The sequence below is a fragment of the Lissotriton helveticus genome, chromosome 9 (assembly GCF_964261635.1).
Source record: "Lissotriton helveticus chromosome 9, aLisHel1.1, whole genome shotgun sequence".
NCBI classification, from domain to species: domain Eukaryota; kingdom Metazoa; phylum Chordata; class Amphibia; order Caudata; family Salamandridae; genus Lissotriton; species Lissotriton helveticus.
In genome coordinates, this window is record NC_136070.1 from 1,096,644,723 (window position 1) to 1,096,656,836 (window position 12,114).

Here is a 12,114-nt window from a genome sequence, read left to right on the forward strand (position 1 = left end):
CTGTGAAACCGGAAAATAAACGATCGACTCTCGGGGTATCATTTATTTAAGGTTGAGTGAACTGCTTGCAATATATTTCATGAATTCAGAACAATAAAAAGGAAGGGGCGAACACATTTCTCTACTTAAATAAAGCAATTTGTATTTTTTCCCTCAGAAGGTATTAGAGTGTAGTAAATAGAACCTGATGAATCAAAGATTATTTCAAAACAAAGGAAGTGAGTATACTGTATATACGTAAATGGTTCGGGCAATAATGGCCATGCAACTCTTAAAGGGATCTCGTATTGCACCAATGAACAACAAATATATATGATCAATTAAAAAACAAAATAACACAATTCCGAGTGGAGAGTTGTGGCGCCGCGGCCAGGGCGACTGACACTGGAATCTGGGGATCAGGGTTTGATCCCCGGCTCCGGCGGAAGGTTAGCCCAGCACCATGTGACTCTGGGCAATAGCTTGCTTAATCTTCCCGACGGCCCCCAGCGCCTAGAGACCCTTACGGGTGATTGTGAGCTTTACAAATGTGGATATATATTATTATTATAACCCCCAGTTTTGGAAATAAGTGGTTTAGCGTAGGCTGCGTTTAGACCTCTTCTGCGCTAATAAAGATTGTTGCTCTATTCCCAAATGGCCCCGATGTAAAGTCGAAAATGCTCCATTTGGAGCTTTTTACAACTATGTTTGCACATATCTTACTATTTTAAATCCAATAAGAAAAGCAGGAATGTTCAATTGAATTACATCTGTCACATAAGGCCATGAGTCCCTAAATATGTAAACATTTAAGGACAGGGAAAAATAGAGGTGCACATTTTCGCATGTTAAAATCGATCAGGAACATGCATTTGCACTTTGAAACGTTCATGTTTCTCTACAAGGTACAGTTTTTGCTCAGCAGATAATTCCGTCGCTCACACCATTTTGGAGGGTCACCTCCACATTCCCACATCGAATGCATGAACATTTAATTTGTATCATGAAAGGAGTACTCTATAAGCATATACGGGGCGGGAAATCATCTGCAAAAAACTGAATGCCGTCCACAAACTAGCAGATTTGTTCAACTAGAACTTCTACCATGGAGGCAAATAGCCATGTGACCAAATCATATTTACAAAGGCAAAATTACACTATGCCTGCTTCCGTGAATCTAGAATTAGTTTGTGCCCCCATACATTATTTTGTTGTGTTTTACTTAAGTGTGAAACTATGTTTATAAATTGCGTTTTACCCTATAGTATTTTTTTTAAGGACACTCTTTTTAAAACATTTTTTATTCAGGTTTATCAGGGAATACAGCAACAGGGCACACCAGTCAGTACAGTGTAGGGGAAACCCGCAGAAACCAGTAAATACATGGGCACACATAGTACATAAGTAGGACACAGCACCACAGGATCATCCGATGACAAGCTGGCAAACCGAGGACAAGAGGAGGACGGTGGGAGGGGGCGATCTCGTGGGGACGGAGGGGAGAAAAAAATCGAGGGAAAGGGGGAGGAGAGGCCCCCCCAGTAAGGGGAGAGAAAGGGGCAGGGACGAGAGGAGAGGGCGAAGAAGAGAAGAGCAAGAGATAAAATAGGGAGGAAGGAGAGAGGAAGGAGAGAAGGTCGAGTGAGGGAAAGGGAGGAGGAAAGAGGGATATCAGAAGAGGGAGGGTAAGTTGGAGGAGAGGATGAGGAGGCAGTTCAAAGAGGTGGGGGGGTCCAGAGGTAGGCCCGCAATGAGGGCAGTAACCCATGAAACAGCCAGTGGGGAAGGACCAATGATCGTGGGACCACAATGACCCAGAAGGCCCATTTAACGCAGAAACAGTGCAGAGCGCTCAGCACCCTCCTTCCTGCAGGAAGGGTGTCCAGGTTCAGAGGAAGGTCTCCGCCTTGTCTTGTGGATTAAAAATGACTAGCTTATACAAGGCCGTCTGCTACATAACCGAGAACCATTCTTCATGCGTGGGAGGGGAGAGCCCCAATGCAGAAGAACACACTTCGTCATTGCAAGTTCGGTTTGGAGCAACCAGCATTTGTGTCAGGACAAGGGTGGGGAATCCGTGAAATCATGGATCAGGGGTCGAGCTAGCAGCATTGGAATCAGCAGAAGGTCGTCCAAAAGAGCCAGACAGTGGGGAAGTCACATAGGATGTGAACCATGTTGTAGCGTACATCGTCAGAGTGCCAGTAGTTGGTGTGGAGCAGCAGCAATGCTGCCTTAGACTCCACCAGGATCCAGTGTCAGTCATGGAGCAATTCAGAAAGGCAAAACTTCAGCCGGGCTTCCCTGGCTCCGCGCCTCCAATAGTTCCGCCCAGTGCTCCGATTCATACTCTACCTGGAGGCGAGCCTGCCACTTGGTGCACAGACTGTCCAACAGGGGTGGGGAATACAAATGACAGATCAGGAGTCTGTAAAAGCTGGACATCACCCCAGGAAATGTTTCCACACCTTTAGGTAGCAAAACACTATGGAGGGCGGGAGGCTCCATGGCTGAGGGCCTAGGCAGTAAGCAAGACAGTGACTCAGCTGGAGGTACCTCCAGTATTGACGGGGCGGGACACCGAACTCTTTATGTAGTGCCTCAAAGGACTTGATAACCCCTGAGCAAGCACATGATGGAGGGTAAGAATCCCTGTATTGCACAGGGCACCCTAATCAAGCACCTTACCACCGATGAAGAGGCTGGCATTGCCCCACAAGGGAACCTCATCATGAAGGCAAGCATCCACTGAGAAATGTTAGTGTGCCCGCACCCAGTATTTGGCCATAGGTTGGAGCATTGGATTTCTCGAGCTGGGGTGGAAGCATCATACCGGGAGATGGGGTACAGGCCCGTAGGCACTCCAGTATTTTTGGGTTCATTCGTGTCCCACAGCAGGGGGTATGGGGTCTGGGGAACATGTAGGCAAGTTGCGCTAAGTGCAAGGCTAGGGCATAATGCTCAACTGAGGGGGGGCCTAGTCCGCCACACAAGCGGTGTGCTATGAGTCTGCTACTGGCTAGCATGGGTGGTATGACCCCCAGAAGAAGGACATAATGCCCTTATCCACTGACTGCAGCAGTCAAAGAGACATGAGCAAGGGAAGTGTGCCCAAAATGTAGGTGAATCTCAGCTAAGTCACTATCTTGACCACCTTCACCCTTCCCCATAGCGAGATACTGAGGTGGAACCACTTATCGTAGTCCAATTTTGTGAGTGCCAGTTGCAGGTTGTCTGCCACCATGCGGTCCAGACCATGGCTGATGTAGATCCCAAGGTATTTGAGACGTGAGGGCTCCCATTGAAATGGTTAGGCGGATACGGCTGCTTGGGTGGTCACCCGCGAAATCGTCAGGGCCTCACTCTTGCCCCAGTTGATCTTGTATCCCCAGAGTGCAGTGCAATTGGAGATAATGTGCAATAGAGCCGGGAGCGAATGGGGGCGATTCGAGAGGATGAGCAAGATGTTGTCTACATAGAGATAAAGGGCAGCAACCCCTCAGGGGTAGGGATGCCCACTAACTGTGGTGACTAGTGGAGCAACACGACCAAGGGCTCCACTACCAGTAGGTAGAGAAGGGCAGTAAGGGCCAGCCCTGCAAGGTCGCCCTGCAGATGGGGAAAGAGTCCGAGAGAAAACCCCTTCAATTGACCAGAGCAGTGAGGGAGTCATAAAGTCACTGGACTTTGGTTTTAAAATCCCCTCTGAGACCAAACACCTGGAGCATCTTAAAGAGGTAGCTCCACTGAATCATGTTAGATGCTTTCTCACTGTCCAGGGAAAGGGCCATGGCATTCTGGGGCAGGACCTTGGAGGATCACACTGCATGGGCCAGGGTACGGAGGTGGTACTGTGATGAGTGCTCAGGAACAAACCCCTCCTGGGAGTGATGGATCAGTCTTGGGATAACAACCTCAATCGTTGTTCCACCAGAACCCCAGCCAATATATCCCTGTTGAGCAGAGACATGGGCAAAAATAAAAGTTCTCCAGCAAAGAGCCCCCTTGTGGGTGCCCGTTGGGCATTGCAGTGCCTGCCCAACGAGGAGCATTTCCTATGATGAAGCATGACACCATTCTGCGTGTGTGAGGGCTCTTGCTGCTGAGCAATCAGACTCCCACCTTGTTGATTCCTCAGCTCACTACCGACCTGTCTCCCTTATATCTCTTGAAAATAACTGCATACCCCTTTGTCGTGACAGGATGATCCCGCCTTAGCAAACCAGGCATATACCAACTGGATCTCCCAAACTCTTGACTGCACGCTCCCAATGAGCAAGACTGTACTGAAGCGGCCTCAGAAAAGCGCCCCGTGGTACACCCAATCCCTCAGAGAAAAAAAGCGTCTCTGTAGAAGAGCGGAAAGACGCTGGCGCTTAGACAAATCAGTGGATAACAAAATTCGGTACCGTGAAACTTTCAACGAGTACAAATCCCAAATAAAAACAGCACAATCGACGTTCTTCGCCGAAAATATCCTGAATGCTAGATCTAAACCTAAAGAGATCTTTCAAATCATTAACCCCTTCGATGCTCATGACGGAACGGTTCCGTCATGAGCTACGGTTGAGCTGTGCTCATGACGGAACCGTTCCGTCATGACCACGCCCGTTTTTATTAGGGCCCAGCACCGGAGGGGGAATCGCGGTCGCGCTGAAAAGGTTAAAAAGCTAACTAACCCAGCCCCAGCAGTGTATGTCGAGAAATCGGTCACCCAGTGTGATGACATCGCCGATTTCTTCTACCAGAAAATAAACAAAATCTATTCAGCTTTTTCTCCTCTAAACGCCGACCCGCCTACCCAACCTAACTACCCCTCCAGCCCGCCGCCTCCCCTTACCCCCCACAAACTAACTCATTTCCCCCCGTTAGATCTCTCCACTTTAGAATCACTGGCCCTCAGTGTTAAATCAGGTTCCCCGTCCGATCCTGCCCCTCCTGACATCTTAATGGCAGCATCCCACACTACCTTGCCCGTCATCAGAGAGGTTCTAAACTCCTCCATCTCCTCCGGCACTGTCCCACCCGAGTGGAAACAGGCCATGGTCAGGTCTCTGATCAAAAAACCCAATTTGGACCCGTCTGATCTGGCGAACTATCGTCCTATTTCTCTTCTCCCATGGCTGAGCAAGGTTTTGGAGAAATATGTGAACCAACAGCTGGTGTCCTATTTAGAGGATCACCATATACTGGATCCCACTCAGACGGGTTTCAGACCCAAGCACGGGACAGAGACCGCCCTTCTCATGGTCGTAGAGGAAGCGAGAAAAATCTTGGATCAGGGAGGATCAGTGGCAGTGATCCTCCTTGATCTAAGCGCGGCTTTCGACACTGTGTGTCATGACACCTTACTAAGCCGCCTGTCTAGTGTGGGGATCATGGATGGAGCCTGGGCCTGGTTTGAGTCCTTTCTGAGGTACAGGTCTTTCAGGGTTTTTGACGGCGACTCAGCTTCCTCCAGTAGACCCCTAAATTGTGGAGTTCCTCAGGGCTCCTCTCTGAGCCCGCCTTGTTCAACCTATACATGAGGCCACTGGCCAGTGTCGTCCGCCCTTTTGGAGTTAAAATCATCTCATATGCGGACGACACACAACTGGTGGTCTCACTGGCGCAAGAGTCATCCCGAACAGCGCCAGGCGGGCTCAGAGAATGCCTAGAGGAAGTGAGGAGCTGGATGACGGCATCAGCCCTGAAACTGAACGGAGACAAAACCGAGCTAATGCTCCTAGGACCCTCAGAACCGGCACTCCCCCTTCCCCTTTGGCCCCCCAGCCTAGGTCCGCCGCCAACCCCTAAAAACGCAATCAAAAGTCTTGGGGTATGGCTGGACAGCACACTCTCCTTCAATACTCAAGCCACTAAGCTTTCAGCTAATTGCTTTTCCATTCTGAGGGTATTAAACAAAATCTTCCCCATCCTCCCCCTGGAAGCCAAACAGGCAGCCATCCAAGGACTCATCCACTCCCGGCTCGATTTTAACAACGCACTCTACCTGGGTGCACCTGAATATACCCTTCGTAGGCTGCAAACTGTTCAGAACAGCGCTGCTCGCCTTTTACTTAAAATCCCTCACAGACACTCAGTTAGGACCGGCTTAATAAGCCTTCATTGGTTACCGGTCCGACAAAGGGTTCTATTCAAGGCGCTATGTATAGCCCACCAAGCCTTCTGGAACATGGGTCCTATCATCACCCGTAACCTGATCTGTCAGTACATCCCGAAACGGAATCTCCGCTCTAGCCAGACCTTCTTGGCAGTCGTCCCAAGAATAAAGAGATCCAGAACAGGCGGAAGAACGTTCATGTACAACGCAGCGAAGGCTTGGAATGCCCTACCACTGCATCTTAGAGCCATCCAGAACCTTAATACTTTCCGCAAACAACTGAAGACTCATCTCTTCGCATCTGTTTGCTAAACTCCGCTATCTTTCTCTCCTCTCCATGTGCACTGTAGGTCTACGTTTTCCCTAGCGCTTGGACGCCCATGGGCAACAACTGCGCTCTATAAATCCCCAAGTTTACAAGTTTACAAGTGACGCTTGACTTATTGAGGAACGCGTAAGCTGAACCTCGGTCAGCGAGCTTGTTACGGAAATGCCAGAGTTCAGAGTCCCGACCTGGGAGCCAGTTAAGCTGCTCCTCTACGGTCAACAGGCAGTGCTACACCCTTCCACCCTATCACTGAAACCGGCAATGTCGGCCCGGATAAACCTTAACTCCACTGCAAGGTCGGCTATCTTGGCGCCCATGCCCTCAAAGCGATTATCCACTGCGGTGATTTCTTGCAGAATGTGGTCCATCGTGGGGTCTGGTGGTAGGGCAGCCAAGGCAGGGGAAGTCACAGGACGGGACAGCCTCCGTGAAGAGCAGTTGGTAGGTTGACTTTCCTGAAGGCATCTCCAGCACTACGGACGTAAGGAAGGCACACAACCACTCAGTGGGCCTGGCGAGGATCCCACCAGCTGGCTAAGCAGTCTGCATGTAGGGAGGAGAGGCAGGTGTCGAAGGTCCGAGGACGAAGGTTGATGTGGGCTATTGAAGGACACTGGCACAGTCCCCTGTATGCAGCCCTTTACGAGGTTGGTCGTCCAGCTGGGTTGGAAATCAGACACCCGTGGGCAGCCCGAAGCCACAACCGGTAAAGGGAGAGAGGACCAGACTCTGTTCTTTAAAGTATTTTAAGCTCATAAGTTCTTAAGAGGCCAAACCCCTGAACACCTCAAAGGCTATATAGTTGAAATATTATGAGGGGCTATCTAGAGCTGATTCAAAGAAGCTTCCTTACATTATAAGTAGGCCTATTACAAAAAAAGCTAAAAATAGGTTTACTTGAAGTGAACAATATATACTTCAACCAAGGACTCCAAATATTGCCTTTTATAACATACATCCTAGTTGACAGAAGAAAGAGGCAAAGATAAGGGATCATAGCATGAAAATGCCACAACATGGAAAATGAGTAAGGAAGTAAAAGAAGGAAGAAGGAGGAGGTAGGAACCTGCAGACATAGAATTGGGAGAATACACGACTTGGAAGAAGTGGAATCAGTGGACACCAGTTGTGGAAAGAACAACCTATGGTTTCAAAGCATGTTGGAGATATCAGCCGATTAGACAGTAAAGTTTTGTAAACTATTGCTGGGAAGTAAATATAAAAGTGCATTCATTCATAATTGGTAGCACATTGATAACGGAGAGATTATGGAATTCAACCAGAATGGAGATTATTTGAGGCATACTTTGGAGGTGGAATCTTAGTAGGCATCAGTCATCATTTAACATTCAATATTTGACCGCATTATGTGAATTGGTGACAACAAGAGTGAACAGATTGTTAAAAGGGTAGCAGAGAAAATTAAACTGAAACACAACTATAGCAGCAAACCTTTTCTTTCCCCAAGACTTACATTTTGTCCTCAAAGCACATTGAAGGGCCAACAACATTAGCTGCTCCACTTATTATTCTAAATGCGTAGTAATTTTCAGGGCACTGCTTGTCAATTCCACATTTCGTTGCAGGTGCTTTTGTAGCTAAATGGAAAGAAAACAGAAAACATTTCTTAATCTTTCAGGTTTTGTTTAGAATTATGACAGTGGTGCTTTATGATTGTGTGGCAGCCAAGGTTCCCAGGATGTAGGATATGTCTTGTGCATTTCTGACCCCGTGAGATCAAAGAATGACGAGTAATCATTTTATTGATATTACATGTGTTCCCCAGTTGCTACAATCCTCAATCTACTGTAAAATGTGGATTTCAGGAGTCTAAGGAGATAGGAATCAGATGCTACCCCAGCGTAAGCAACAGCATTGATTGATTGAAGTCGATACACAGGAAAAGAATGAATTAAGAGGTGAGACTAATCAGGGAGCGAGAAAGAGTCACCAAATTAGTGACTTTTAACTATATCAGTCCTTAGTAGCTCTGAAAATCAGCCTCTTATTAACATTGGTTCTGTATAAGAAGGTTTTGTATAAGAATGCTATCTAGTACCATATTTAGGGTAAGACACTAACAGGCCGCCGCTTCTGGCAGGAGCAGGACGCAGCTACCACTTGGTCCCAATAAGAAGTGGCCTCATTGCTGTAGGATGAGGGTGACAAAATAGTGCTTAACTAGAGGCACCATAAAACCGTTAATCCGTTTTAGCATTATTATAACATAAATACAATGATGTACATGTATCATACACCATGTACTAAATTGCCACATTATTTCTTAGAGGATGGAGGACTACACATGGTGTTTTCTTAAGACAGGGTAGTGAAGTATGTCTCGACCATCATACTTCTCAAGGTAAAAGGTTGCATGATCCACAGTTGAGAACATGTGGGGAAAAAATCCCATGACACAGACGGTCCATTCCAATGATGTAGTAACAATGACACAATATTGTTGCCTGTACTCTGTTATTTTTATAAATGGTTCTGTAATGCTTCATTGTATTGCAAAGTTGAAAAAAAGAGGAATTTATTACGGTATGTTACTTGGATTTTTCTGAAGCCCAACTTGGTCTCTAAGCACAGCTGAGTAGTTGGGTAATGTAGTCTTCTACAGTTAGTGCCCTTAATTTGGAACCAAGATTATAATCTATTACTTGTCAAGTGGTCAGCATGCGGGTATTATTGTGAAGGTGTGTGTGTGGTTAATCACAATGGAGAGTCTTCAGGAGTGGATCGTCTCTCCCTTCCCCTAAATTAAGCATGTGCAAGGATGGCAGTGGTTAGGGATGGGGATCTATATATGCTGCTGGAGATTGTGTGTACTTCCTTCATATGTATTTTATGTTTTGTCCCATCAGGGGTGCTGTTAATGGCATCTGGACCCCTAGGCCATCATCAGAACCTCGACTACACATCACTGAGTTACATGGGTACAGAAGGTAGGTCAGTGTGTGCATGTAGACAATTGTGTAATTTTGTGATGTATACTACGGGTGTACTATGGTGTCCACTAAGTGAAATTGTTGGACAGTACTTTCCTGAAGAGGCTATTGTGGTATGTTGTGAGAAACAGTGTCATAATACAGAGGACGAGAGAACAAGATTTGGAGGAGCTATGAGGTACGATGGAGAATGTTGATACTGATGCAGGATACCTTGTTGTTAGTGTGCCTATGCAATGCTAATAGTGTATGTAGCATTTTCACTGCCACTTTTAACATGGGTGAACAATTTGGGATTATTTGCATTACTGAATTTTGTAGTGTGTTAAAGGTTAATGGTATTCCTACTGATGCTGTGTGGTGCTAATGTTAGATGCATGTGTCCCATTTCTAAAGATTGGCCTGACTTGTGGCACACAGCACAGGCATTAGTGGTGTGGTATACTACAATGAGGTTTGCAAATATGTGAATTAGCTGTATGGAGATGTACAGTGATGTGAATTAGTACAGAAATGAGCAGAACACCTAACTTTGATCTACCACAAAACATTGCATAAGGTTTTATTTCAGATGATCTAGTAATACTATTAGTGAAGTCCACAACTGCTACGAGGCTGTTTTCAAGCCTTGGGGTCTCATTTAGATATTGATGGAGTAGGTTCAACTCCCTCTCCACTCTCAGGGTTCATCTTTCATAGATTGGCAACGTGCTAGCTTACAGGCAGAGGAGCATCATCTGGTTTCATTGATGGAAAGCCTTGACAGACTGCACATCCATCATTGGGCCATTTGTTAGTACACATCAAAAAGTCACATCCTATTTAGCGTGGTCTTTCTAACTATCATTTTATCTGTTCGAGACCAAAAAGAAAACTCGGGAAAAAATCCAAATAACCAAGGCGGTATGTGAGAAAACACACATGGCCAGATTCACAAAGGTAAACTGAGACAAAAGTCTAACTTTATGACTTTCAGTATTCACAAATGGCATTTACGAGTAGTAAAGTTAGACATTTGTCTCAGTTTAACTTAAGATCTGGTCTTACATCTAATTGAGACCAAACCTTAAGGTAAACTGAGACAAAAGTCTAACTTTACTATTTGTAAATGCCCTTTGTGAATAGCGAAAGTTGTAAAGTTAGACTTTCGTCTCAGCTTACCTTTTTGAATAGGGCCCAATGTGCATAAGAGATATAGATTTTTTGTTTTTTAGACACACACAACCCCACACTTGTGGGGGTTTGCTTACAGAAAACAAAAACATTTGCCAAGCAGGCAATAACAATATGGCGCTCACTTTGAAATCTTCTCCTCCTTCTGTGCATTCACAGCAGCAGCAGATGTACAGAAGGCATTGGGATCTCAAAATATGGCGGGTGGTCTTTCACTAGGGGAGGAGAAGCCAAGGCCTCTATTGATCTGGCAGGTTGGTAGGCTGTGCACCATTGTCCATGTGACCTCATTTTTGGAAAATGTTCTGGGCAGAATGAGATTCCAAAGAAAATTGAGATTATGAGTTGGAACACAAATAAATAAGAATAATTTTACTTCTGTAAATAATGACTGGTACCATGGGATGTTGGTCCTGGTCGAGCTTAACAAATCATATGTTGTGAAATTTGGAGAAACCTTGTGCAGATATGAGGTAACTAATTAAAGGGTTCCCAGTGAAGATTTTTTTTTAAGACTTACTGTGGTGGGAGACTTGGAAGCTGTCCCATGATAGATCTGTGTGAAATACTTTCAGTTGCCTTTCCATATGTACATTTTAAGAAGTAATGCAGCTAGAAACAAGATAATCAGTATGTTTTGTATTTTTTTATATGGTGGTATAAAGGTGAAAGAATCGGTATCCCTATTAGCAAAATTGTGTGTGAACCCAAAGACAAAGCAATCGCAGATAAAACCACAGTTCAGTCCAGAGGTATACGACCTACTGATATGATAAAAACAGCCAAGGCTGTTGAGTGGACAAAGATTGTACCTTGTTAAATTAGCCTCTGCTCTCAGCCATTTTGTATACCAGCCCCATTTTGTGTTTCTGTGGGGACTCTGGTGAAGTAAAAAGTTACATATTCACTGAAAGCTGGTTGTATTGATAAGGCTTGCGTGTCAGAGTCAGCATCCCTGCCCTGCTGAAAGGCCTATGTGCACAGATGTCTAATCAGTTTGCCCACCAACGCCTGTAACCTCCCTTGCCTATCTAGAAAAATTAAGTGGGTAGGGGTTTCATCAGGATTCTACAGTACAGCATGTAGGCCATGTGTAAGGGGTTGTGTAAGCATTATGTAAAAAATGCGATAAGAGGGTTATGTAAAATGTGATGTAACCATGACTAAGGGGTTTTCTAGTGAACTCCTATGGTATCCAAATTATATAAAAAGGAGACCCTCAACCATTGTAGTTCATTCCCTCTCAGGCACTTGTAGTGTCTGTATGATGGAGCCATTTCATGAGATATAATAAACTTGTGTTTTGTCCCACTCCAGTGTCAATCCTCATTTATTGAACCCGTTGACAAGAGGATGTCCCTGCACCAGTGAGATTGATAAGAATCTCGCTTCTACACGGCAAGCCAGCAACCAGGTCCCTTGCTCACATATACCCTTGTAAATGCGTACCCGCTTGGTTGCTGCACTCATAATGAACTGACTGGTACTCACACTGACCAGAGAAGTATACAAAGAATGAAGAAAACACTATTTCATCTGAGTGCATTGTTTGTCCAAGAAATGCTGCACCCAAAAGC

At 45.7% G+C, this 12,114-nt stretch overlaps 1 protein-coding gene across 5 annotated transcripts in view; it reads right to left on the reverse strand.

Moving 5' to 3' along the window:
• FAM3D (FAM3 metabolism regulating signaling molecule D) overlaps positions 1-12,114 on the reverse strand; it is a 417,220-nt gene that overhangs the window by 104,269 nt on the left and 300,837 nt on the right. For all 5 annotated transcript variants that reach the window (XM_078661511.1, XM_078661513.1, XM_078661509.1 and 2 more), the window contains one exon: positions 7,888-8,011. In XM_078661511.1, coding sequence (XP_078517637.1) covers positions 7,888-8,011 — 124 coding nt within the window. The remainder of the gene's footprint in view (positions 1-7,887; positions 8,012-12,114) is intronic.